The 27,981-nt window shown below is 57.7% G+C and overlaps 1 protein-coding gene across 1 annotated transcript; it reads right to left on the bottom strand.

Moving 5' to 3' along the window:
* Positions 1-149: 149 nt before the first annotated feature.
* Positions 150-27,417, bottom strand: AHNAK2 (AHNAK nucleoprotein 2). Its single transcript, XM_032179662.2, has 7 exons — positions 27,202-27,417; positions 10,111-10,169; positions 9,907-10,005; positions 9,106-9,207; positions 8,000-8,150; positions 7,475-7,659; positions 150-7,317 (listed from the first exon to the last, which is right to left on the bottom strand). The coding sequence occupies exons 1-7, from the start codon at positions 27,254-27,256 to the stop codon at positions 958-960; spliced, it is 7,011 nt and encodes a 2,336-aa protein (XP_032035553.1). The 5' UTR covers positions 27,257-27,417; the 3' UTR covers positions 150-957.
* Positions 27,418-27,981: the final 564 nt, after the last annotated feature.

The following is a 27,981-nucleotide window of genomic DNA, read 5'->3' as shown; positions in this document are numbered from 1 at the left end:
GACCTGGACAAATGGCTGATACATAGGCAACCACTCTAATGTTCCTCATTGGCTGTTCTCTAGAGCTACTTAGTAGAGACCGGGAGTGTGTGGGAGGAAAGCACTGGTAAACTTCGACCCTGAGACAGAGACCTCAGCAGCCTTCACCATGGGATGCAGCACTTTATTGCCCATCCAGGGAACAGCCAAGCCAGCTCTATCTGCATTCTGGCTGCAGCGTGTACATTAGGGGACTCAGGGGCCACAGTGTGGGACCGTGCACGCTGGCAAGGCACTGGCGGATGCTGGCAGGCCAGTGGACATGGATAGATGAGAATGACAACTCACAGATGTCCTAGCTTCTGCTGGCCCGGCTGCCAGCCACTGGCTATCACCCTTTTGCCCAGCATGTGTGCACTGTCACCCAAAACATCTTGAAGCTTGCCGTTAGTGAGGCATTCAACAAATAAGTAAGCTAAGTGAGTAGGAAACAGTGTTTCCTGGAATATACCGCACTCTGCCTGAAATAGGAAAACTATGTTTGCCGGGAAGCAGCAGCAGCAGCAGGAAAGAAGTTATACCAAAAACTACTTGTACACCACAGACATTATAACCCTTTCCTCAAAGAAACAGTCATGTTCTGTAGGGTATTATGGACAGGTCTCTGGAAATTTATCTAATAAAGACCAACAAACTTCCCCAGCAGTGCCTCAGAGTACCGTGTGAATTCTGGTGTCTTGTGGAAGTCAGGGTGCCTTCTTTGCATCCAAAGCTTTGAGGGAGCTGGGAAGTTTTGGTTCCATTTTAGGAGGGCTGTGTGATGGTGACAAAGGTGTTCTGGTCATTTTTGCTCTGTTCTCAGTTCTGTGAAGTGAGGTGGATGTAATGTGCTGTGGGATGGGGTGCTCCACATGTGTGTGTAGCCTTGACTTTCCAACTTAGATTTTGCATCTCTCTTGTACTGACGAGCCATACCTCTCAGCCTTCATTTGGTCCCAGGTCTGAGCCTTTGCCTTCATCATCAGCTTTTCCGTCCTGCTCTAGCAGGATTAACTCTGTTCTTGCCGTGGATGTCATCATCACTCTGGAGTCCAGCCCAGTGCCCACAGGCCCGACCAGTTCACCCTCTTCCTTCTCTTCAGGGGAGAAACTTTCTTGGGCATCAAAAAAGGTGACTGTTTCTTCTCGAAGCTTTTGTTCTTCCAGCTCTGCCTCATCTTCGGTGCTTTTGCTTTTCTTGGTAGGAGATGAGGAGAACCCTAATTTGGGAAATCGGAACCAGCCTGCCTTCTCCTGTTTTTTAGGCAGTTCTGCCTCTGGTCGTGCCTCAGGCTGTGTTTGAATGGGAGCAGATCTCTGGACGTCATTTTTGGAATCAACACCTGTCTCATCAACAGAAGAGGAAAACCCAATGTTTGGAAGCCAAAACCAGAGCAGACCAGATTTTTTACTTTCTGGTTTGTCCTTTGGAGCCCTGCCTTCATCTGCTAGTGGTGTGGTTGCCTCTTGGCTATCATCAGGGGGAAACTCAAGAATTTCTACTGGCTCCTCATCTGAACAGCTGTCTGCAAGCTGGTGGCCAGAAGGAACTTCAAATGTGAGTGTTTGCTGTCCCAGTGCGTTGACGCTGGAAGAGATCATCTCAAATGGTTCTCCAGTGTCAGGCTGGAGATCTCCAGAAATGGAGTCTACTCCTGGGGCGGCTTGTATGGGAGCCTCTTCTGCGCCCTCCTGAGTCCTAGCGTGTTGAGTCATTGTTGTGTACACTTTAGCCTGCGTGTGGGGCTCTGGGATTTTCACTTTTAATAAGGAAAATCCATACGAAGGTGTTTGAATCTCTGATGTGGGGATCTCTGATTCTCGCACAATCTGAGTAGAAGTCGTCCTGGGTGCTGAGAGATCTACAAATTCTGGTGTCACTATGCTGTGTATAGTGACCTCTTGACTTTCAACCTGAGCACCCTGAATATGCACTCTGACCTTTGAAATTGGGGGAGCTTCCAAAGGCAGGTTAAGGTCCACAGGCTGCTCCCCGGGGACCCCAGCACCTGCCTTCAGGATGCTGGCTCCCCAGAGCCCCGGACTTCCCTTACAAAGGGCTATATCAATATTGGCCTCTGGACACTGCACTTCCCTCACAGTGGGGATGAACACATCATCCTCTGAGCTGGGGGCAGGGAAGGAGAACCTTGGTACCATTAATTTGGGGAATTTGACAGTTAGGACAGAATCTTCCCACAGTTGATCCACATTAACCACAGAAATCTGGGATGGCATATCAGTACTTGAAGCTTTCAATTTAAGTGGACCTTCAGGCTGGGAAGACCATTTCTCTGTTTTATCCTCCATGCTGGTAAGGTCATGTCCTGGCTTGGAAAGAGGAGTCTCATCTGTTTCTCCTGGAAGAACCTGGGTTTCTGGAAGCCTCATGCCAGGCATCTGAAAAGGGAGAGGTCCTTTGGATGGATGGATCCTGACCTCAGAAGTGGAAAGCTCATCCCCAGTCATCCCAGCAGTGGAGAGGTGCAGCTTCAAGCCTGTGCTGTCAAGATCACACCTTAGAATATCTGTGGATGATTTGCTCTCAGAAGCTGTCACTTCTGCATCTGCCTCTGGGAGCTGTAGGGACATACTTGCCTCCACGTTTGACCCAGAAACAAGGAACTCTTTGACTTTAGCTGCTGCTTCACCCCCTGTTGCTGCCAGTGCCTGTGTCTGAGCCACTTCCAGCTTTCCAGCCCCACCTCTGTCCCTGGAAGAGCGCCTAAGGCTGGGCATGCGGAACTTGGGCATTTTAAACCAGCTTTCCTGCGAGTACCTGGTCGTGGCTTCCTCCTCTGGGTTTTCCACTGTGGGGACTTCAGCATCTGGTTTTCTACAGGATGGCTGGAGGGGGTCTTCAGGTGTGGGGGCTATCCCCTCCCCACAAGGCTGGCTTGCTGGGACATCCCCGAGCCCACATCCTCTGCTGTCACCTTCAGTAGATAGATCATGTTTGGGAAGAGGCAGGTCAGCTTCAGGCTGGCTCACCTCCACCGTGGCCTTGGAGGATCTGAGATCAGGTTTGGCAAAGCCCAAACTGGGAATGCGGACCTGTGGCCGGTGGAGGTTCACACCCTCACCTCCTGTGGCACTTGCTGTTGCACCAAGTCCTCCCCTACCACCGTCACTGCTGGCCTTTTCTGTGTCTTCAAAGCTACCCCCTGCTGTGGCACTAGAAAGAGAAGGATCCATGTCTCTCTGTGGCAGGCTGACCCCACTCTTAGAAGCCTTCATTTTGGGAAGTGCAAGTTTTGGCATGGCCAAGCCAGGCTTTGTGCTCCTCCCCTTCTCTCCATCCCTCTCAGGAGGCAGATCCATGTGGATGGCAGACTGCAGGGCCACTTCATCCTTGTCTAAAACCAGGCTGAGTTTTGAGTCCTCCACGCTACATTCTGGGTCCACCTTTGGCCCTGCTTCCTTCTTCGGGGACCACCTAAATGATGGAAGCTTAATCTTAGGCATTTTCAAGGGACTCCCTTTCCCTTCGTGGTCAGCATCTTCAGAAGGGGCTTCTCCAGGGGCCACTACTGATGTCTGCAAGGAGGCCACAAGCTCTTCCGGGCCCTGGGACACAGAGGTGCCTGGGGATGGCAGCTGGGTGCTTGGCAAGGGGCACTGCACTCCTTCTCCAGGGCTAAGAGGAGACATGACTGGGGCACCCGCTGCTGCATGTAGGTCTCCCTCAGGAACTGCCATTTGGGGGACTGAAAACACAAACTTTGGTTTATAGAATTTAGGAAAAGACACCTGACCAAGAGAAACAGGAATCATGGAATTCAGTGGGCCAGAGTGACTCTCAGTTTGAGATGTTGGAACTCCCTCTGGAGGCTGCAGGTCAGCGGAGCACTCTGTCTGGGGAAGAGGAATATCAGCCTGAGACTCAGAAGGAATTTCCAGAGCAAGCTCAGGGGCCAAGGCAGCTCTGGGAACAGTCACCTGGTATTTTGTAAGTGTAACATCCTCACAGGGAGAGAGAATAGAAGATTCAAAGTGAGGACCAGTGAGATCAAGCCGAGATGATGGAAACCCAGCCAAACCAACCTTAGGCATCTGCATGGATGGCTCTGAACCAGCCGAAACCTGTTGTAATTCAAAACTTGAGGATTCTGAAGATGATAAGGGAATCGCGGAAAGACCTATGCTAGACTTTGCACCTGGGACTAAACTATCTTTAGGAGTTTTGGCAGAAGAAAATGAAACTTTGGGCACTTTAAAATGCAGTTTCTTAAACTTCGAATCCACTCCAACTTCTCCAACAGCAAGCTCCAAGTTACGATCGCGAGATGGATCATGATCACCTTCACAAACAACAGATTCCACAATGGGAAATGCGGAAGTCTTCTCATGGAATGTAACATTTCCTTCCATTTCAGAGGAAGACATGGAAACTTTCTTTGACGACCATTCAAAACCAGACGTGCTCAGTTCTGGCCCTTGAAACTTACTGTCTTTCACAGCTACATCCTGATGGGCCAGGGACAGCTCCCCCTCCAGCCGCACGTCGTCCAGCTTGGCTCCCGGGGCCTGGACGTCCACCTCCACGCTGGGCAGAGACACTTCCACATGGGGAGCCGTCATCTCTGTCTTGGGGCCTTTCAGGTCCAGCTTGGGGCCCTTGATGTCCACCTGGGGGCCCTTGAGGTCTACTTTGGGCATCTTCAAACTTGGCATCTGCACCTTGGGCAGGTGCCCTTTGACGCCGGCTCCCTCGGGCAGGGGGCCCTCCGGGAGCTTCATGTCCACTTGGCCAGCCTGGACCTCCAGGTCAGCGGAAGGGGGCTGAATGCTGAGGTCAGTGGTCTTGAGGTCCCCCTGCATGGAGGGGAGGCTCACGTCGGCCTCCAACTTCAGCGCAGACACGTCCCCCGAGGCCTTGATGGACTTGCCTGGGGCGGTCACGCCGAAGGATGGCATCTTGAACTTGGGCATTTTGAACTTGCTGTCTTTGGCAGTCACGTCCTTGTCAGCCAGGGACAGGTCTCCCTCCAGCTGCGCACTATCCAGCTTGACCTTTGGGGCCTGGACATCCACCTCCACGCTGGGCAGAGACACGTCGACATCGGGGGCTGTCACTTCCACCTTGGGGCCTTTCAGGTCCAGCTTGGGGCCCTTGATGTCCACCTGGGGGCCCTTGAGGTCCACTTTGAGCATCTTTAAACTGGGCGTCTCCACTTTGGGCAGGTGCCCTTTGAGGTCGGCCTCCTCGGGCACGTGGCCCTCTGGGAGCTTCACATCCACCTGGCCAGCCTGGACCTTCAGGTCAGCGGAAGGGGGCTGAATGCTGAGGTCAGTGGTCTTCAGGTCCCCCTGCATGGAGGGGAGGCTCACGTCTGCCTCCACCTTGGGTGCAGACACATCCACCGAGGCCTCGATGGACTTGCCTGGGGCCGACACCCCGAACGACGGCATCTTGAACTTGGGCATTTTGAACTTGCTGTCTTTGGCAGTCACGTCCTTGTCGGCCAGGGACAGGTCTCCCTCCAGCTGCACACCATCCAGCTTGGCCTTTGGGGCCTGGACATCCACCTCCACACTGGGCAGAGACACGTCGACATCGGGGGCCGTCATTTCCAACTTGGGGCCTTTCAGGTCCAGCTTGGGGCCCTTGACGTCCACCTGGGGGCCCTTGAGGTCTACTTTGGGCATCTTCAAACTTGGCATCTGCACCTTGGGCAGGTGCCCTTTGAGGCCGGCTCCCTCGGGTAGGGGGCCCTCTGGGAGTTTCACGTCCACTTGGCCAGCCTGGACCTCCAGGTCAGCGGAAGGGGGCTGAATGCTGAGGTCAGTGGTCTTGAGGTCCTCCTGCATGGAGGGGAGGCTCACGTCCGCCTCCACCTTCAGCTCAGACACATCCACTGAGGCCTCGATGGACTTGCCTGGGACAGACACCCCGAATGACGGCATCTTGAACTTGGGCATTTTGAACTTGCTGTCTTTGGCGGCCATGTCCTTTTCTTTCAGAATTTGTTGCTTTTTTAAGCGTTTTTCGTCGTGTGTTAGTTGTATTTTTGTTGCGTTTGTCATTGAGTCACTGTCTTCTTTGTCTTTTAATCCTTCCTCTGTGCCTCTCTGTTCTCTTCTATCGGCTGTTGCTATGGCCTCTCCTTCCCTTCCCTGCTGTGTGTCTTGTGTGGCTTTTTCTCTCCCTGTCTTTGTGTGCTTGCTTGGCGACCATCCTAAGGAGGGTATCTTGAACTTGGGTATTCTCATCTGTCCTTCTGTGTCTTCCCCGTCCTTGTCCTGTTCCTCAGTGATCCTTGTCCTCTGTAGTCCTTCCTGTCCATCTCCTTCACCCTCCTGTGCCTCTGCATGTGTGGCTGGTTCCCTGCCTGGCACCCACCCTGCTCCTTCCACCTCCTCACCCTTCAGGCCAGTACCCACTTTTGAGGACGCATCCTGTCTCTTCCCTCGCTGTGGGGTACTAAGGCGCCTTTCTCTTTCTGGCTCTTTTTCTGTGGAAAATGCAAATTTTGGTGTCTTTAAATCGTGTATTCGCACCCTAATTTCTGGTGGGCCGATCTGTGTGCCTCCTTCGGTTGTGTCTCTCAAGGACAGCCTGGCGATCCCGATTTCCAGGCTCTGCAGTCCCTCGCCTTCACCCTCCCGGCTCATTCCAGGAGTTGGCTGGGCCCTGGGCTTCCTCTGGGCCACTGCTGTCTCCTCTGCCTGCCCCTCCAGGGTCTTTCCATGGAGCCTGGCTGCCCTGAGTTCCCCTTCCTGAGGGATTCCCTCGCAAAATCTAGGGTCACCGAGCTCTGTGGGCAACTGCATGCTCTGAGCAGGCATCACTTCTCGATCCTGTTCTGCCCTCTCCTCTCTCCTGCTGCCTGTGGCAGCCCCAGTGTCCTTGAGGCTATCACCCCAGGGCCCCAACTCTTCCAGGACCCCAGCACGGCCCACCCCACTCTGGGACCCCCTGCCTGGCTGTCCTGTCGATGAAGGGCCCTGTCCCGAGCCTGTCCTGAATCTCAGGTTGAGGAACTTCCGCCTCCTCTGGCTGCCCGGCCCTGCCTTCTGCTCTTGGCGCTCCACCGCGAGCTGGGCCTCTGTGTCTGTGCTTGTAGGGGACACGTCATGTGCATCCCTGGGCTCGTAGGCCTCTGACGAGCTGTGTGACCTCTGGGGTCCCGGCCCCCGCTTGCTCTTTATGGATTGAAATTTTGGCCAAGAGAGCCTCTCCCTCTGGGTCTGCCTGCCTCTCCCCACCCTGGGTTTGGAGATGAGTCTCTCTTGGTCCCCATCTCCTTCCAGAGTTTTCGTGGGGGTCTCTCTGCACCCATCAGCAACATCCGTGTCCTGAAACATAGGGAGAGGGAATCTGTTGGTGCCAGTCCAAGAAGCCTGAGGTCCTGGCCCAGGGACAGATGGAGTGGGCGTGCTATCCCCTCCCGGGCTCAGCCAGCAGGGTAGGGAAGCCGGCTGGGGCCCTGCCTCACGAGCCTAGTGGTCTCACCTCCTTCTCCTTGCCCTGTGGGCCATGCTGGGCATCGCTGGAAGCCCACTCTTCATCCTGTGGGGCAGGGAGCTGCCGTCTGATTTTGAACTGAACCTTGTACGGCTCTGAGTATTGAAGGATTTTGAGAGCATCTTCATATTGTATGTTGTCAAAGAACACGGTTGCACTGAGCAGCTGATCCCCTAGACCAAGAAAGAGCAGCCCCAGGGCCGGGTGTGTGAATGAGATGGGGTCTGCCGTCTTGCCTTGGCTGGCGAGGAGGGCCCCAGGGGCATGAATAGGGGGAATCCCACTGAGTCTGCCCCACCAGTCCCCCACTGAGTGCCTCAGGCACAGGGAAGGTGGATGGGGTCCCCCATTTTACTAGATGCAGTGGGTGATCCCAGCCTCAAGCAGCTGAGCAGAGACGTGAGGATGTCATCCTAAGCGCCAGGTGTGGCTTCTACCCCCTCAGTAACCCCTCCAGGTCCCTCCCATCCTGGTGGGGAGAATGGTGACCCCAGGGATGGAACCGCATGGCACCTTCTCTCAAGTTGAAAAGCCTGGCGGCTGAGGAGTCCTTCAGCACTTGCTTGACGAAGATCCCCTGGTCCCCACCACCTGTGACACTGTAGCCACTGGCTCCTGCCTCCACCTCTGTCTTCAGCGTCACCTCTGTTGCCTCCTGGACGGCCTGGAGCAGAAGCACATCAGGGCCGTGGTGAGCATGTGCCAGTCCCACCATAAGCATCCCTGCTGGGCCTGTGTCTCCAGAGGATGGGCACCCCACCATCCTTCCCATCAGCCCAGACAACACACAGCAGGGTAGGGTACCCACCAGGTGGGCTCAGGTAGCTGTGTCTGAGCTCTGGAGGAAGCCAGCTGGAACCTGCCAGAACTCTTGTCCCCACCCCAACCTGCCAGGACTTAGGCACAGCCTGTCCATGCCACCAGGCCCAGCAGGGCACCAGGAGCAGTGCAGAATGGATTCTGCTTTCCCTGTGGCCAAAGTTTCCCTTTTTCAGCTCCTTCATGCATTCTTCGCAAAAACGTGAAGCGCCAGTTGTGTGCAAGGCACCTGATGCTCAAGACAAGGAAGAACAGCAATGCCAAGGAAAATACGGGACATTGGGTGCAGCCTGCCAGACCTGGGACAGGATGAGGCCTGTGTCCTGCAGAGCTCTTGGACTGCTGGGGCCTCCAAGGGAAAAAACCAGTTGCTTAAGAGGCAGAGTGCCCTCATCATTGGGTGCTAGCAGAGTCTAGCACCTTCCACAGTTACATGGCCTGGGTGCTGACTGGCCCTTTCAGCCCCACGGCTTGAACATGCAACAGACACCAGCACTGCCCCATTGCACAGAGGAGAAAATTGAGGTCTGTACAGCCAGGTCTACCTGGCCAGGAGCTTGGCTATGCATCAAACTCCACACCAGGGAGGGGTGGAGATGGTCAGGACCAGATTTAGCCTTCTGGAGCCCCTGCCCTTCCCCAGGCCTGACAAGGGGGACAAGAACACCCCTCCTCCCCAGGGCACGGGGCACACTGCCAGCCTCTTTGCTCCTCCCCTGCCTGCTCTGACCTTGCACTCTCTGGCTGGATCCCTTGAGGACGGACACACCTCCATGACCCTCAGCTCCTGCTGTACCCACCTCTGGACGACTCATCTTGAAAAATGTCCGTGAGTCCCCTGAATCTCGCTTCCACCAGGATCTCCGTCTCCCAGCAGAACCTTGCCTGCCGGGGGCGTCTTCCTGCAGCCACAAGTGTTGGGAGTTAGGCACATGCCCCAGCTCAGGGACAGGGAGGGGCACAGGTAGGCTGGTGCCAGACCAGAAGCCCTCCCTTCAGAGGGGCCCAGAACTTCCAACATGCAGCTGTGTGCAGAGGGAGCCGAGTTCCTCCAGGCACATCCACAGAGAAAAGGCAACTTTCGGCCTTCCTGCTTCCCGACAGGGCCCAGCCTACAGCCCGCAGCGCCCACAGGGAAGCCCCACAGCAACTGGAGTTTTGTATGGAGGGAGATAAGAAATTCAAATTGTACAAAAATGAATCCTTTCATAGACATGGCTCTTCTGATCCCTTCCCCGAGTCCTTGTCTCCAGAGGTAGCCATGGGGCCCTGTCCCCAAAGACAGCATGAGTGTGTTACACAGGTGCAGGGATGCACACACCCTGTGCCCCTGAAACACAAACACAGCAACACGAGGCCTGTCCCCATCAGCCCATGCGCATGCTCACAAGAGCTGCAGGGCGCCTCCATCCCACTGTGCCCTGGCCAGCCGCAGGGAGGGACCCAAGGGCACAGAGGAGTCTGAGAGGACATCTGAGTGGGCACTGCCCAGTGGACAGCAGGGCAGGGCAGCAAGGCTGCACAGTCATGTGTGAGTTGCCCACACAGGGCGATGCAGGAGGAGACCTGGGTGCCTGTGGGGCTCTGCCCAGCAGGCTCACCTGGAGTCCAAAGTCAGCAGCCTCAGTCGTGTATTCGTAGACAGGTGAAGACCCCTGTGGCCGTGGTCGAATGACCTCATCCGCAGGCCCTTCAGTCACCTGACGGGAGAGAATCCAGTTACTTTTGCCACTCGGTTCTCCCGGGGCCCAGGAAGAATGGGGGCAGGATATGAGGAGGACACACTTCCTCCTGCTCTCACTTACAGAGTGGTCATCTTCAGTTTCCGCATCTGGCTCCCCGGGCTGCAGCTGTCGGCCGGACACTGCAGAGAGAGTGGCTGTCAGTGGAGACAAGCAGGCTGGGGGAGCAGATCGGGGCCCGGGGGAGGGAGCCAGGAGTGTATGTACACTGTGGAGGTGTCATAGTCCTTTCCTGGACACTGGATCTGAGAGCAAATTCAGGGGCTGGGGGAAGATCTATAGCCACTGAGCTGAGAGGCTGTGGCATCAGGTCAGGTAGCAGTGAATTGAGACTGGACTTATTCCAAGTTGGAACAGATTTAGTCCAAGAAAGTTACTCAACAAACACAAGGTGTTTGTTATTGTATAACCACACCCTGGGAGGATCAGAATCCAGAGTTGCTAGAATATATTGTCTAAAATGTCCAGCAGCCACCAAAAAATTACAAGTTACACAAAGAAACAAGAATGTATGGTCTATACTGAGAAACAGCAGTGAATGGAAAGTGTCTCTAAATGTCCACTAATGCTGGGTTTAATACAGACTTCAAAGAAACTATTACAAGTTTGTTCAGGCCGGGCACAGTGGCTCACGCCTGTAATCCCAGGACTGTGGGAGGCTAAGGCGGTGGATCACGTGAGGTCGGGAGTTCGAGACCAGCCTGACCAACATGGAGAAACCCCATCTCTACTAAAAATACAAAATTAGCCAGGCTTGGTGGCACATGCCTGTAATCCCAGCTACTCAGGAGGCTGAGGGAGGAGAATCGCTTGAACCCGGGAGGCGGAGGTTGTGGTGAGCCGAGATTGCGCCATTGTACTCCAGCCTGGGCAACAAGAGTGAAACTCCATCTCAAAAAGAAAAAAAAAAGTTTGTTCAAAACACAAAAACAAATCATGTTTAAAAAATTAATGGAAAATATGTTAACAATGGCTCAGTGAAGAGAGAATCTCATAAAGAAATAAAACTTATTTTTTAAAAGGCAAGCAAAAATTCTGGAGTTGAAAGTTTACTACTGGGGTTCACCAACAGATTTGAGATACCAGAAGAATTATCAACTTGTAGATTAATATAAATTAACCAATTTGAAGAACGGGGGTCAGGGGGAAGATTGAAGAAAAACAGAGTCTCAGAGCATTAACCATAAGATAAAGAGGCAGAAGAGGGAGTTGAAGAAGTGATAGCTGAAAACAATCTGCAGAATCCAAGAAGCGTGACCAAACCTAAGCAGGAGAAGCACAGAGATCCACACCTAGACACGCCATAGTCAAAATGCTTAAGAGAAAGGGCCCCATCACATAATAAGGGCACAAAAATACAACTAACACCTGAATCACATCAAAACCATAGAAGCTACAAGAACATGGAACAGTATATTCAAAGGGCTGAAAGAAACTGTTGTCAATGAAGAATTTGATATCAAGCAACCTATCCTTCAAAAATAAAGGCAAAATAGCCCCACACTTACATGGCCAATTAATTCTTGTTTGTTCGTTTGTTTTGTTTTGAGACAGGGTCTCACTCTGTCGCTCAGGCTGGAATGCAGTGGCAAATCTCAGCTCATAGCAACTTCTGCCTCCTGGGTTCAAGCGTTTCTCGTGCCTCACCCTCCCAAGTAGCTGGGATTACAGGCATGCGCCATCAGGCCTCACTAATTTTTTTTTTTTTTTTGGTACTTTTAGTAGAGATGGGGTTTCACCATGTTGCCCAGGCTGGTCTTGAACTCCTGGCCTCAAGTGATCCACCTGCCTTGGCCTCCCAAAGTACAGGCGTGAGCCACCATGCCCGGCCAAATTCTTGTCAAAGCAGCCCAGCTATTCCAATAGAAAGCAAAGTCTTTTCACTGAATGGTCCTGGAACAGCTGGGTATTTACTGGGAAACCAATAAACCTGGACCCTTCCATCCCATCACTCATGAAAATGAATTTGAAATGAATCATAGAGGGAAATGTAAAACCAAAAACTATAAAACTTCTAGAAGAAAATACGGGAGAACTTCTTTACTACCTTGAGGGCAGCAAAGTTTTCTTAGGATACAGAAGGTAAGGATCATAGCACGAAAACTGATAAATTTAAGTTCTCATAATTTAAAACACTGGCCTTAAGAGGTTTCATTTTCCTCAGAAAATGAAAAAGCAGTGAATGTATCTGGCAAAGGACTTGCATGGAGCCCTTGTACAACTCAACAGAAGACAAAAAGCTCAACTAAAAATGGGCAGAAGATTTGAACAGACATTTCACAAAAGAAGATGTACGAGTGTTCATACACTTCTTGTTGTTGTCAACATCTTCAGTCATCAGGAAAATGCAAGTCAAGACCAATGGAACAGAACAGAGATCCCAGGAACAGACACACATACACAAAGCTGTGATGATCTGTTCAATAAATGGCCTGGGATCCATTGGATATCCATATGGAAAAACATTAATCTTCGCCCCACCTCAGCCACAGAAAATTAATTTCATGTGGATTATAGATCCAAAATTAAAGGCTTAACAATAAAATTTCTAGAAAATAAATAGAAATTTCTTTTGGAGTAGGGGAAAAATTATTAAACAGAACACACAAAAAATGACAGATATTGGTCTATATTAAAATTAAGAGCCTCTGGCCAGGCGCAGTGGCTCACACCTGTAATCTCAACACTTTGGGAGGCCGAGGCGGGCGGATCACGAGGTCAGGAGATCAAGACCATCCTGGCTAACACAGTGAAACCCCGTCTCTACTAAAAATACAAAAAATTAGCCGGGATTGGTGGCGGGCGCCTGTAGTCCCAGCTACTCAGGAAGCTGAGGCAGGAGAATGGTGTGAACCCGGGAAGCGGAACTTGCAGTGAGCCAAGATTGCGCCACTGAACTCCAGCCTGGGCAACACAGCGAGACTCCATCTCAAAAAAAAAAGAATTAAGAGCTTCCGTTCATCAAAAAACACCACTAGGGGCATGAAATGTAAATTAGTATAGCCATGATAGGAAACAATATGGATGGTTCCTCAAAAAATTAAAAATAGAACTACCATTTGGTCCAGCAATCCCACTACTGGGTATATATCCAAAGGAAATGAAATCGATAAATTGCAGCTATCTTTGCCCAAAACACAGATTGGGCGAAGATACTTGCAATACAGTTACCAAGCAAAGGCCTCCAACCCGGAATGCACAAAGAACTCTTGCAAACCAAAAGACAAACAACCCGATAGAAACATGGCAAGAAAACACTGGAAAGGCAGCTCATAGAAGAGGATGTTCAACCAGCCGATTAGTATATGGAAAGATGGCCAGCATTTCTAGTCATCTGGGCAATGCCAACAAAACCACGAGGTGCCATATGCTCCCAGGAGAATGGCTGAAATGGAAAAGTCGAGGTGGACCACCTGGAGACAAGGTCTGGGGCAGCCGGAACTCCATCCTGGTGTGGGTTGGGGGTGAGCTGGCACGACCACGTGGAAACAGCCTGGTAGAGTCTATCAAAGCCTGACACGCCTTACCCTGTGGCCCAGCAACTCATAGCCAGGGGCAGAGCCAAGAAATATGCGCACATATGCCCCTCAGAAGATGGGTGCGGGAACGTCCATCTCAGTATAATTTGCAGCACCCAGAAACCAGAGATTCAAATGTCCATCAACAGTAGAATAAAAAAAAATGTGAGGTATTTGTCCAATGGAACAGTATATGGTATAAACTATGCCTACGTGCAACATGGATGAAGTTCACAAACGCAAGGTTGAGATAAAGAAACTAGATATAAAAAGCACTCGTACCGGGGGAGCCCATCACATCCAGCTCACAGTCAGGCTCAGGCCACCTAGGGCTGAAGTCGCCAGGGGGAGCGGGCAGACAGGGTCTACTGGAGAGGACTGATTACTTGGGTGTGCCATGGTTTGTACCCTTTCTCCATAAAAAATTTTAGAATTCTATATAAAATCAAACACAATTATAAACTTTACACTAATAAATCTGAAAATTTAGATTAATTGGATATATTCCTAGAAAACCCACAAGAAGAACGAAACTTGTCCAACCCACGGCCCACAGGCCACATGTGGCCCAGGACAGCTTTGAATACGGCTTAACACAAATTCATAAACTTCCTAAAACTTTATTATATTCTTTTGCAATTATTTCTTTTAGCTCATCAGCTATCATTAGTGTATTTTATGTGTGACCCAAGACAATTCTTCTTCTTCCAATGTGGCCCAGGGAGGCCAAAAGATAGGACGCCCCGATGGATAATCCAAGTAGTTTTGTAACGATTTAAAAATCAACATGGTGAAACCCCGTCTCTACTAAAAATACAAAAATTAGCTGGGCATGGTGGCGGGTGCCTGTAGTCCCACCTACTCGGAAGGCTTAGGCAGGAGAATCGCTTGAACCCAGGAGGCAGAGGTTGCAGTGAGCCGAGATCACGCCATTGCACTCCAGCCTGGGCAACAAAAGCAAAACTCTGTCTCAAAAAAAAAAAAAAAAAAAAAGAAAAAGAAAAAATCAAATCCCTTATTTAAAACCGTCCCACAAAAAGAACTCCAGGCTCAACCCCCCTCCAAATTATACTCTAAATATTCCAAGAAGAAACAGTACCAAACTTACACCCACTCTGGCGCCCTGGCCTGGGCTCCAGGGCCTCCCTCCTGCAGTGACGAGGAGGGTCTCAGACCTAAGGCCCCCATCCCTGCCCCAGACCCAATTGCTGGTAGGACACTGATTGGGAAGGAGCATGTCCCTATCCTCTGGGGTGGTGTGCTGGCCTCGGGGACTGTCCCATGAAGAGAGATGGGGAGGCCCAGTCCCGGCAGTAGTCTAGGTCTGGCTGCTGCTCTGGCCAATGTGCTGTGTGGCCCTGAGCAAGCTCATCCCCTCTCTGAGCTTTCATTCCCTCATGGATACGTGGACCACTCTGCTGGCCCTGACTGTAGGTTGCTGGGCTACAGACACTGCTCCCGCAGAGGCACCCCCAGGGCCATGCCTGCGCATCCCAACAGCACCTCTGCCTGCACAGGCCCCTGCCGCTCCCTCGCTGCTTCATGGGCCTTTCCTTGCCCTTCTGCAAGATGGCTCACAGCCCAGGTCCCCTCTGGCTCTGGTCTCAGGCCTGGCAGAGCTGGGGGATGGTGTCTCCTGGAGGAGGTTCTCTCAAGCGAAGGAAGAGAAGGGCAGGAGGTGAGGGCAGGCAGGCCTGGGTCAGTGCCAGGAGGCATCAACACTCACCCCCACATCATCCCGCCCCCGCCACCTTCCTACTGCTCAGGTGGCCAGGCCCAGACCCCTGGCCTCCATGACCCCCCAGCAGAGCCACAACCTCCGTTTCCCCCACCTGCCAAACCAGCCTTGCGCAAAGCGTCAGCCCAAGAATTGTACCCCTGGCAACCTCACGACGCGATCTCTTCCACAGACCCCTTCTCCCTAGCCAGGCAGTGAAGGGGCAAGGCCCTGTGTCCCTTCTGCACAACTCTGTCCTGGCCACCTGGGCCCATCTCACTCACCTTGGCATTCAGACACTGCCCCACCACCTGACAGGGCCCCACTCCCTCCACGTGGCCCTGCCAGGGCTCCCCAGTGCACCCCGCAACCCTGAGGGACCGCCAGCTGGGGCCACCCCGGTCCCTCTGGAGCTGCCTGGAGCTCCAGCCACAGCAGACCCACAGCAAATTCATGGGACGGGGCGGTGCCAAGGAAAGGGACAGGAATCTGGCCAGAGCCTGCCCACCGCTAAGCCAAGGGCAATGGCAGGTAAGCCACTCTCTGGCCTCAGTTTCCCTTCCTGCTCTGCCCAGACCCTGCCCCTCAATCCCCAAGGTGGGTAACACATGAAAACTGAGGCTGGGGGAGGGGAGCCACTTACCCAAGGGGACCCAGCCAGTAGGTGTGGAGCTGGGGCAACTACCTAGCAGGGCTGGGGGCAGAGGAGGGTCCCTGGGTCACTTGGCCCACAGCTGCTCCCCTGCCGGCAGGTGGAGCTGGGGTCATGAGTGGGGAGAGGCTCCACTGCCTCCAAGACCAGGTGTCCCAGGCCCTGCCCAGCACTCAGGGTGGGGCAGGTGTTCTGAGGCTGCCCAGAAACCCAGCCGCCTCCCCCTCCCTCCGCAGCCTCCCCAGCCAAAAAGCCCCACCCAGCAGGCAGGAGCCTGGATGGGTTGGGGGTGGGGGGCAGCTGCCGTGAGGCCCAAGAAAGGGTCAGGAGGGCAATTCCTCGGAGAAGGGACTCGCCAGGCAGGGAAACACAGGTCTGTTGGGCTGGGGGTGGGCACCACGGTCAAGGGCCCCTGAGCTAGGCACAGCCGGCTGCACTCCCAAATCTCTCCAGGGTAGTCTTGTGGGTGTTGGGGCCGGTGAGGGAGGGTGTTGACAGCAAGCCCTGGGCACACCCTGTGCTGGGAACCTGCGTGGGGGAAGGAGGAGGAGACGTGACCAGCCCTGCTCCTGCTGGCCCTCATGCCTGGTCCTGCCACTGGCCCACGCGGGACAGTCCCCAGCCCCACCCTCAGCCACCGCACTGGGAGCGGCCGTTCCTACACTGCCTGGGGTGGGGATGGAGCGCAGAGGCTCAGCGAGCAGCAGACCCGCCTCTGGCCACAGAGCTGCGGAGTGGGGACCCCTCGAGTCACTGGGCTGGCAGGAGCCTGGCCCAGGAACACAAACAGGAAGGGGGAAATCCTGCCCGCCTCGGGATAAGGCTGCCCAGCCAGGCTACCGGCCTCGGACCCGCGCCAGTGGGGAGAGAGAGAAGACCCCAGTATCCCAGTCCCCCACCAAGAGCACCGCCTCCCAGACCCGAGGTCCGGAGCAAGCCCCGCCTCCGCCCCGCCTCCGATTCTCCCAGACAGGCTCTGCAAGTGGCCCCATCACCTGAATCATGACACTGCTTGTTGACGGTCACCAAAGCCCCACTTCACAGAGGAGAATGTGGAGGTGGCTTGCCTGAGCCAGGCCCAGCTGGTCAGGCTGTTGGCACCTGGCTCCTTCCCCAATGCCCTTCCCCCACTGCCCGGGCCCCCCAGCGCCCTGGCCTCAACGCTACCATTAACATTCCTGCGGGTGAAAACTTGAACCTTGGGGAGGGACCCCAGGACCCAGGTCAGTCCCTTGCATGCCAGGGCAGGTGGGGGTGGTACCACAGTGAAAGCCACAGAGGACACCCACCCTGGCCCAGAAAAGCTGCCTCCCCGAGAACTGGACTATTCTGGGGCAGGGCCTGAGCAGGCGGGGCCTCAGGAAGTGTGTTTGGGGGAGGAGCAGATCCCGGCCTGGAGGCGGGGTGCGGGGGTGGGGAGGCGCGGAGCGGGAGGGGAGAAGGAACACAGGCTGGGGAGTGCGGCAGAGGCTCACCAACACCCCTGCTCCTCAGCTGGGTCCAAATTGAGGACTCACCAGCCAGCAGCTCAGTGAGAGTTCCTGGAGGGTCCAGGACAGGTCCGTGGGGGGAGGAGGTGGATTTTGCTTAAACAAAATCCAAGTTTGCATCTAAACTGGCAGCCCCAGGGCCCCATCTCTGGCCTCCAGGTGGGAGGGCATGGTTGGGTGCATTTGCAAGTCACCAGGGCCCTGGGGGCTAGCAGGGAGGAGACTGGCTCTCCAGTGGCCAGAAAAGTCCATCCTGGGTGGGAGGAATGAATGGCCCACTCCAGGTTTGCAGATGTGTGTGCACACATGTGTGCTCACGGGATGTACGTGCTCAGGTGCTAGGGAGTGTGTGCACTTGTGTGTCTGGCCTGGGCTCCTCCCTCTGAACACCCATGGGCAGCCCAGAGTGAGGCCATGGAGGCGGGAGCCCTGTGGGAGTCACTGCCCTCGGGCTGGAAGCCCGGTGCCCACCCAGACACAGGCGCACACAGCCGGCCGCACTTGGGCCTCACCCAGTTGTGGAACTTCATGAAGAAAGTGCCAAGCGGGCTGACTGTCATGAGACCTTCAGACTTCCCGAGCAACATCCCCCGCCCCTCCCCGATGCTTCTCGAGATAACTCTCTCGGGATGAGCTCAGGCTCTTGCTCCTGCCTCTGTGTCTGCCTCCAAGGCTGCAGGAGGGCCGGGGAGCCAGACTCAGTCCCCTAGACCTGGGAGCTGGGCTCCTCGCCCATCAGCAGCCATTCCCCACTGCAGCCCAGCTGCACCCGTGAGGCTATTCACATCGCCCTCTCCCGAAACAACCTTCCGTAGCTCCCTGGTGCCGTCCATCAGTCAGACTGGCCTGGAAGCCTCTCCGTGCCTGCTCGAGCCCTAGCTGACATCTGCAGCCTCTCCAGCCCTCACTGTGCCTGCCTGGGCCACGGGCTCTCTCTCTGGGCTTTCCCAGGCTGTCTTGTCTGCTGGGCAAATTCACAGACTGAGCTTGGCCACCCTGCCATGGCTTCTGGACACTGCCTGCTCCCTGGTCCCCAGAACACTTTGCTCACCAAGCCCTCAGAGCCTGGCACACAGTAGGTGCACAATAAATGCTAGTGCAGGCAGTGCATGGCAAAAAGGAGGGAGCTTGTCAGATCTCCTGGAAAAGGCTGGTTAAGCCTGAGGGTGGGAGCCAGTTGATGGGGATGGGAGGGCAGCAGGTGGGCCCAGTTCATCGCCTTCTGCTCCTGGAGAAACTGAGGCACAGGGTAGCACACGAGCCACCTCTCTGAGGGATCTGGCAGCCAAAAGGAACAGCCCCACGCTCCCATCCATCCCAGGCAGGCTAGCCTGAGCCAGTTTCCCTGGGCTGAAAGGCCGGCCCCACAGACGTCCAGGGCAGTGTGACCCTGTGATGGGGCTACCCCTCACCCCAGGCCCCCACAGCCCACCTCGGGTACCCCCAGGAGAGTAAACCTGGCCTTTGGAAGCAACCACACTCCACAGCCACCCAGGGCCGCTGTGCACCAAGCAAGCACAGGGTCATCTGAGGACCCTTTCCCAGGCCCCACGCCCACCTTGGGGACTTGCAGACCTGCGGCTGCCCTGAGTGCAGGTGCCCTTGGCATTCACTTCCCCCCACACCCAGGCTCCTTGGAAACAAGAGCCACTGTCCCCTACCTGCCCAGGACCCACAGCTCGGCGTCCTGCCACACACCTTGTATGGCCTGGGCTCCGCCGGCACCCCAGGGACCGGGAGCCAGGAGAAGGGGCTCCGGGGCTTTCTCCCTGACATCCCTGCCCAGCCCGCTGGCCCTGGCTGGAGCCACGGTGAACTAACACCCCTGCCCGTCCATCATCTGCAGGTCAGGGGGATGCCCAGCCCAGCTCTGTTCCTCCAGCCCCCCTTGCTGGTGGCCTGCTGGCCCCCACAGACCCGCGGAAGAGTGAAGCAAGCAGGTGTCCGGGCATGGGCACAGGAGCCACTTACCAAGGAAGCTACAGACGCTCTCCCAACTGGCCCAGAAGTGAAGATCTCAACTGGCCACCTCCCCCTGCCATGCCCGGTTCCTCCCTCCACAGCTCCTCCCCCCATTGTCCCGACTCCGCCTGCTCCTAGGGCTGGCTCTGGACCCTGCCAGGACCCCCATGTCCCACCAGAGGGAGTAGGCGGGTCCCCTGATGGGCCAGGATCCTGGCCAGACCCCAACACTCACTCAGCTTCTTGGAGCTGGGGACCCCACCCTGAGGGCCCCCCCAGCCTGAGCAGCTGACCGCAGAGGAACAGACCGCTCTGAGTCACACAGCCAGCCCAGTCTGGTGAGTGCCTTAGTGTGCGCCAGGTCCTGCTGTGGGGACAGACACAGGCCTGAGGCAGGTCCCTCCAGGCAGGCTCTGCACAAGCCCTGTGTCTCAGTTTCCCTATGGGGGCCAGGACAGAGGCTGGCCCAGAAGGGAGGAGAGGCATAGCCTAAGGGCAGGGCTGAGACCTTGGGGCCTGGTCATCTGCCACCTGCCTGAGCCCCCAGGGCAGCCGACCCTGGCCTCCCTTCAGCCAGCTCAGCCCAAACTCACAGCGGCCGCCACACCTCGAAGCACCAGGGTATCTGGGAAGCGGGGTGTGGTGGGGCTCAGGAACTGGCATTTTTTGAAACAGGGTCTCTCTGTCTCACCCAGGCTGGAGTGCAGGGGTGCGATTGTGGCTCACTGCAGCCTCAAACTCCTGGACTCAAACCATCCTCCCGTGTCAGCCTCTCAAGTGGCTGGGGCTCCAGGTGACGCCAGCATACCTGGCTAATTTTAAAAATGTTTTGTAGAGACGGGACCCTACTATACTGTCCAGGCTAATCTCATACGCATAGGCTCCGGTGATCCTCCCGCCTTGGCCTCCCAAGTGGCTGGGGCTGCAGGCACACACCAGCACGCCTGGCTAATCTTTAAATTTTTTGTAGAGACAAGGTCTCCCTGTATTGCCCAGGCTAGTCTCAAACTCCTGGGCTCAAGTGATCCTTCTGCCTCAGCCTCTCAAACTGCTGGGATCACAGGTGTGAGCCTCTGCACTGGACTAGCTTTTTTTTTAACAAGCCTCCCATCCTTCCCAGTCATTTCAATACAAGTGGTGGCTGAGAAACACCCGAGTCCCATGACCCCAAGTCCCCCACTACCCAGAGCTCCAGCTGCTTGGCCCACCTCCTGGTCACCTCACCCTGCTGCACCCCGGGCCCTCAGCCCCCACTCCTCTTTGCTCTGGGCAGCCAGGAGGCTCCAGCAGGACTCAACCAGCTGTGCTACGTGTAGCCCCCCTGGGATCCCAGGGTGCCAGCCCTGTGCCCATAGCCTGGGTGTGGACCTGCCTCCAACAGGCAGTCTGGAGCAGGCCCACACAGCCGAGGCCTAGCCCAGGCCTCAGGCAGCGAGGGGTCAGACCCGGCCTGGGAGGTCAGCGATGGAACGGCTTGTACCTGCACCAGGCCCCAGCTGCATGGGAAGAGGTGGGAAGGTGTGGCTGAGAGGGCTGCCCCCGCCACAGGATGCCAGGGTGGCCTGAGGTGGGCACAGAGAGAAGGGGTCCCCGAGTAGGCCAGAGGACTTCGAAGGCAGGGAAGGCTCTGTCCCAGCCCCAGAGCAGGGACACTGGCCGGCAAATGGGGTGGGAGAGGCCCCAGGGGCTCCTCAGGGACCTGATCCCAGGCCCCTTCCTGGCCTCCCCCCATTGCAATGCCCTAAAAAGGCTGACACAAAAACCTAATGGCCACAAAGATAGAAAACGACTCTATTTACACAGAGGCAGGAAAGCTGGCCACGTCTGCTCCAGGGACACTCCCAGACAGCTCTCACCTGGGAACGCTGTTTACCTGTTTACCACCTGACACCCACAATCAGCCAGGCAGGGCAGGGCTGGCTGAGTCAGCACCGTACCCACAGGCCCAGCCCGGCTGGAGTGGGACAGGAAGGAGACGCTGGCACAGAGGGGGGCCATCACGCCAGACACAGCACTGACCCCGCAAGAGCCTTTGCTGGGGCCCCCACCCCAGCTAGGCCCACCTCACAGCAGCCAGAGGGAGGTGCCCTGCAGAGCTGGCCACAGCGCCGGCCACGCAAGCCCTTCCCAGACCCTCACTGCAGTGTGGCGAGTGTGGTCCGCCAAGCCCTGCAACACATGACTGAGATCTCCTCCTGGTGCACCCTCCCCAACACGGACTGCCATGGGAACTCACCACACCCTGCCCCAGGCCCTCTCCAGACTCTAAGCACGTGCCACTGGTTCTGCCTGGGGCACCCTCCCAGCTCAGATCCTGGACTTGCTCCCCCGCCAGGCAGTCAGCACCGAGCCCTCAGCTCCAGAGCCTCTGGCGGTGGGTGCCCACAGCATGGTGCAGACACACAGCAAGGGATGGGGTCAGGCTGGAGGCCCTGGACTCTGGCTCAGGGCCACTTACTGGGAAGGGTAAGAGCTGGAGAGCCACGCTTCATACCCTGCCCCTGTTGCTACCCAGTCCCAAGAGAGGCACACTTGACCACCAGCAGGCGGGTGCTGGGCAGGGCCTTGCTCACCTGCCTCAGTTCCTGGGGGCCCCACCTACCGGACCCCTGGCACCATGTGGTGGGCCTCAGTGGTCAGGCAGGTGTCTGATCAGCTGGAGGGACGGCAAGCAGGGCATCTGCTAAGCCACCACATCACAGGCCTTGAGACCTAGGCCATCCGGCATGCCCTGTGATGCGCACTGCACAGCTAGTCCTGGCTTAGAGCTGCTAGGACCCAGGACCAGCTAGGAGTCGCCATGGAAACTCGGCTGCTGGCGGAGGCCAGGCAGCGCTGAGGGCAGCGGATGGTGAATCAGCCGGGAGGAGGCCAAGGCGTGAAGCTCGGCATTCTCAGGGCATGTGTCACCAAGGAGCCCTTGGTGCCGGCTCACCCAGGAGCCAGGCCTGCCAGGCAGCAGGAGCAGGCCGAGGACCGAAGGCTGGAGCCCTAAACAAAGGGGCCCTAACTCCACCCGGTGGGGCTGAGTCATGGGGCCTCCTGCCCACCCAGGCGCCATCACCCGACAGCCCCTCCAGCTGGCAGGGCTCACACGGACATAGCCCAGTGAGGCTCCCCCAAGTGTCCCGCCCCTGCCGCGTCCCGGGCACCACCCAGCTGCCCCTGCTTGGCTATACCCTCAGCAGTGTCCAGGCAGGGGTGTGGCTTGAGATCCCTTTCCGGACTCCTGCCCGGAACAGCCTGTGCAATTGCCTAGCCTCCTACCACAGGAACGAGGCTCTCCCAAGAGCTCTGCAGAGAGGAGGCCCCAACGCCACTCCCACCCTCGCAAGCACACACTGGGTCAGCAAGTCCGAGTCTGCACAGCAGAGCTGGCAGAGCAGGGACCGGCAGCCGGAGGGGAGGGCGGTGGCTGCAAAAACCTCTGCGGGCCTCTGTGGGGTGCGGGGATGGGGGAGCACCGCCTCCCGCCCCAGCCCCTCCCCACCCCCTGCCTCCTGGGCCCAGCTCCATGTTTCCATTTTAGAAAGTGCTTCTGACTATTAAATATTTATCCGAGCAAGGAAGGCCTTGACTCCCGGCCAGCCTATGACTTCCAAAAAAAGAAAAATAAAGGGAAATCTGGAGGCCCAGGCTAAGTGCAGGTGGGGCCTGGTGGAGACACCCTCAAGCTCACAGTGTGGCTGGGGATCCCGTCACCCTTAGAGGGGGTGGAGGGGAGCAGAGAGCATGCCCCGTCCTCCTTGTGTGTCCAGTTAGGACTCCGCTAAGCTCCCTTGGCTAACCTGGCCCCTACATCCCCCACAGAGCAGCTTCCTTCCCGCCAAAACTTCCCTAAGACCTATGGGGCTCCCCAGTGCCCTCAGGACAAAGCCCTCCCTCCAGCAGCTGGCGCCGCCACCTCTCCATCCTCACCCCACCCTGTCCCAGACGCACTGGGTTGAACACCTTGCAGGTCCCTGACTTCGCCCTCAGCCTCTGCAAGCTCCTCCTGCTCTGCCTCCGCTTCTTTTTCATGACCAGTCCCGGTCTCCACTGGGCCAGTTTCCCTCCAGGGAGCCCTCTCTGGCCCTTCTGTGCCCCCTAAGGCTGCACTGGCCACAAAAATGGGATTCACATTTGTTGACGGAATAATGGGTGGACCCTTGCTCTGCTGAGCTATGACCTCCCAGGTCCCAGGATTCCCGGGGTGGCTTTGAGACCCAGAAGGATGGGTGAACAGGCAGCCAGACAGACAGGGAAGCACCCCCGCAGCTCACACCATCCCTGAGCGCAGGGTCTGCCTCTGCCAGCCGGAAGACCAAGCTGGGAGAGTGTGGCATTTTACTCCTGCAGTGGGTGGCAGGGACCCCCGGATGGCCAGCGCCTCCCACTTGCTGGGGCTTGGCGGCCTTTCCTCCCCAGCACCTACACTTCTCCACACCTGGCCAAGCCAGCCCCTAGCTGGGCCTGAAACAGAGGCCTTCTGCATAGGTGTCACAAGAGGAAGGACACAGAGCGGGCCAGAGTCCAGGGGAGAGCTGGGAATGAGCCCAGCAACCCAGGGGGCTTCCCAGAAGAGGCAGCTCTTAGCCCAGCCCAGGACAGAAGAGCTTGGCCAAATGGAGAGAAGGCAATGAGGGCATTCCTGCTGCAGGCCCAGCCACGATGAGCCCAGATGGGAGTGGGCACTCCGCTTCCTGGGCATGGAGAAGGCCGGGAGGGAGCGGGCTCCTGGGGCATTGGAACTGGAGGCTCTGCCGGCTTGACCCTCCTGTCCACTTCTGAGCCCCACTCCCTTCCCTGAGCTGCATGAGGTGGGCACTGCCTGAGGCTTGGGGCAGGAGCGAGAGGCCGGCAGGCAGCCCAGCCTCCCTCCCTGGTGGCCCAGCTTCCGTTTCCCCACTAGGGAAAGAGCTGGAGTTGTTGTTAGGAACACACAGCATCGCTGTCGGTGGCTTCTGAAAGGCCACCTCACTGGAGGGCACTCCAGGATGCCCTCTGCTGCCTCCTCCTCAAGGCCCATTCCTGCCACTAGCGGCTACAGAGGGGCTCCTTTGCCTGCAGTCACCCTGCCTGGTGGGGCAGGGCAGAGCCATCACCTGTCAGAACAGCATGTCACTGACCAAAGCGTGCGACATTCTGCTCTGGCCCCTAAGAGCCCAGGGAGTCACTGCCTCACTGTCCCCAGCCTCAGTGTCCTTGTCTGCGGAATGGGAATACAGCCCTCCCCCAGTGTGGACGACCCAGTCAGGGAGGCACCAGGGTGGCGACAGGCCCGCCCGCACTGTCACTCGGCATCCCTGGCTGCATGGAGCTAGCAGCACAGGCAGCTGCAATCACTCCTGTCCCCGAATTTGAGGTCCTGACCCACATTTGCAGCCCGAGGCCCTGTAGAGGGCACCAGCGACAGCGAGGCACAGAACAGCGAGGCCACCTCCACAGCTGCTCTGCTTTGCACCCTTCTTGGGAAAGGGCCCAGCCATCTCATGACCCCCACCCCAGAGAAGAGACCACCCACACATCTTCACATGGTGTCACCACCTGGGGCCTTCCCAACACGGTGGTGCTTTCTTGGGGGGTGGTGGGAGGTGCTCAGGCCACGCCAGGGCAGCAGGTGCAGGGCCGGGGCCAGGGCCGGGGAGGGGTTCCCTGTCTCCCCATTTATCAGGGGCCCAGCTCTGCCACGGGAAAGAGGCAACCTGCCCCTGGAGTAGGCAAGGGTGTGACACCCAGAGCCCACTGGGAGTGAACTGGCTGGTGTTAACAGTCGGCAGCGCTGCGTGGGGTGGTCCCAGCACGGCCACCAGGGGGCAGCCTCGGCACAAAAGCCGCCCAGGAGATGGCTCCCTGCTGGGCTGGTGCCTGGTGCGGCTGGCAGAGGGCAGGTTTGGACTGGACAGGAAGACGAGAGCAGGGGAGAGTCCACCCATCTCCAGCCTGCTGAGAGGCGACTGCAGGTGGAAAAGGCCTGGACCAAATCCAGGCTGGGAAAGGCAGTAGGTGGCAGGGTGCTTGTCAGGAATGCACATTCCGGCCGGGCGCGGTGGCTCACGCTTGTAATCCCAGCACTTTGGGAGGCCGAGGCGGGCGGATCACGAGGTCAGGAGATCGAGACCATGGTGAAACCCCGTCTCTACTAGAAATACAAAAAAATTAGCCGGGCGTGGTGGCGGGCGCCTGTAGTCCCAGCTACTCGGAGAGGCTGAGGCAGGAGAATGGCGTGAACCCGGGAGGCGGAGCTTGCAGTGAGCCGAGATCGGGCCACTGCACTCCAGCCTGGGTGACAATCCAAGGTCTGACTTCAATCCCTCCAAACTCACGAGACCACTGACCCATTATTAAACAGATGGTTCAGGCTGGACACATGCTGGGAACCACGAAGCCAGCACAAGCCTCTGTGGAGGCAGGGGGTGGGTGAGATGGTCCTGGACCCTGCAGCTTGGGAGTCTCTGGGTGCCCGTGAGTGAGGAGGAAGCAGAGCAGAAGGGCTGTGCAGGGAAGCCGGGGGCAGGGTAGTGGTCCCATGCCTGGGGGCCCTGCCCTTCTCCCTCTGAGGAGGTCGACCTGCAGCCATGTGGGCAGGGCCAGTCAGAGTGAAAGAGGAGGGGGCCGGGGGCCTCCAGCCCACCGGAGCCATCATCCTCCCGCTGCTGTACCCAAACACCTTGGGCTCCCATCTGCAACACCGTGAGGCAGGTGCTGTAGGGGCCTCCCTGCTCTGGAGCCCCTCAGACAAGCCTCCCACCCTAAGTGCGCACCAGACAGACAGGCCACAGGAGGGGCCTTGGTAGTGCCTGCTGCAGCTGGGGGGCATGCCCAGGCCAAGGGCACCCCTCTGCACCTGCGGCGTTGTGGGCACCATTAGCATTGACCTGTTTTCCCCAAGGAGTGGGGTCCAGCCTGCACCAGTGCCGGCCAGCCCAACCCCCCGGCCGGTGGCGCCAAAGCCCTGGGTGTGGTCAGCTGCAGCAGCATAGACCCAGTGCCCAAGGGACTGGCCCCCCCAGGCCTGCCCTCCAAGATGCTGAGACACCCAGGCCCTGGAACCAGGCCCAGTGCAGGGACAGACACACAAAGAGCAGCAGGCACACATTCCGTAGGCTGCGGCTCAGAGAGAGGCTACTACTGAACATCCCTGGGGGCATGCCAGTAGGTAGCACCCACTTTCCCTTGCCCAGCACTGCGGGACCCTGTGGCCTGACTTTGACCCCATTCAGGCCCCTCACCAGGCCCCAGACCTCAGGCCTAGCCCTGCCACAGCCTCCACCTAGCCAGCGACCCCACCACACAGCCACACAGTAGACGCAGCCCAGCCCTGCCTGGAAGCCCTGGACCAAAGTGGAGAGCCCAGACTCCTGGACTAGCCTGGCTGCTCTCCCCCAAAGCAGGTGAGAGGGCAAGCCTGGTGCAGGTGCCCCGGGTCCCGGCGGCCCGGGCTTTCACGCCCCTGCAGACACCAGCCCTGCTCCAGAGCGCGGTAGCACCTCCCAGGAGGCCGCCTCGCGACCAGACAGCGTCCCAGGAGCGGGGCAGGAGCGAGAAGGAGAGACAGACAGGGACCGCGAGTGACGGAGGGAGTGAGGGCAGAGACAGCCTCAGAGGCCAGGAGAGGAGCAGGGACCGACAGCCGCGGACAGGTAGAACGCGAGGCACGGGAGAAGAGACTCCAGCGGCCCGGAAGGCCCAGAACCACGCGCGAGTCCCGCAGGCGTCCCCGAGTCCCCCGCCCCCAAGGCCCGCACTGCGCGCCCCTGGACACGCCTCGGCGCGCGCTCTCGCGCGTAGCCCACCCGCCCCAGGGGAGCGGGCTGCAGGCGGGGAGGGGCGCACCGCTGCCGGGGGTTCCGGGCCAGGTGGGCAGCACCATGTGGAAGCAGTCGCACATCGCGGCGGCCAGGCGGTGCGGGCCTGGCGGCCCGTCGCGTCCAGTCTCTGGTCCCGGCTCCGGCGCACCGGGCGGGCGGGCGGGAGCCGCGCTCTGCCCCGCTGCCCTGGGCTGCCGCGGGCGGCCGACCTCGGACTGCGGACACCGCGCGCCAGGCTACCCAGCCGCTCAGCGAGGACCCCGCCCTGCTCCGCCCAGCCCTGCCGGGCCACTGCGGAGCGCGCTCGCGGGCGGTGCCGCCGGCCTCATTCAGCCCATTGGCTGCCGCCGCCGCAGCCTCGCCCCTCCCGGCCGGGCCCCGCCCCACCCCGCGCCCCCTGCCCGCCTGTCGCGTCCGCAGAATTAACTTTGGACTCCCGCCAGGGAGCGACCTCTGGATCCCCGCACCGAGGCTCCTGGGCTTGCCGCTGTCTTCACCTCCCATTCCGGGCGAGACAGACACTTTAGTCACAAGCTGGGGTTGGGGGCAGCCTGCGGGGACAACAGCGGTCGCGGGCACCGCAGGAGGTGATCTGGCAACATAAGGACAAGATAGAATTCTGCAGGGGCTGGTGGGTGGCAGATACGAGGACGCGGCTGAGAGAGTGCAGCGGGAACAGGGCGCCCCGGGCAGGGCTGCGGGGTGGGTGCTGCGTGCGGGAGCGCCCAGCGCTGGGGGCCGTCCTGGAGCCAGAACCCCGCCCAGAGTCATCCTTTCTGCTGATTCTTGTCAAGAGCCTGGGGCC

This window comes from Hylobates moloch, unplaced genomic scaffold (assembly GCF_009828535.3).
Source record: "Hylobates moloch isolate HMO894 unplaced genomic scaffold, HMol_V3 SCAFFOLD_16, whole genome shotgun sequence".
Lineage (NCBI taxonomy): Eukaryota > Metazoa > Chordata > Mammalia > Primates > Hylobatidae > Hylobates > Hylobates moloch.
The sequence above is the reverse complement of the archived record's forward strand: the minus strand, read 5'-3'. Positions and strand labels throughout refer to the sequence as shown.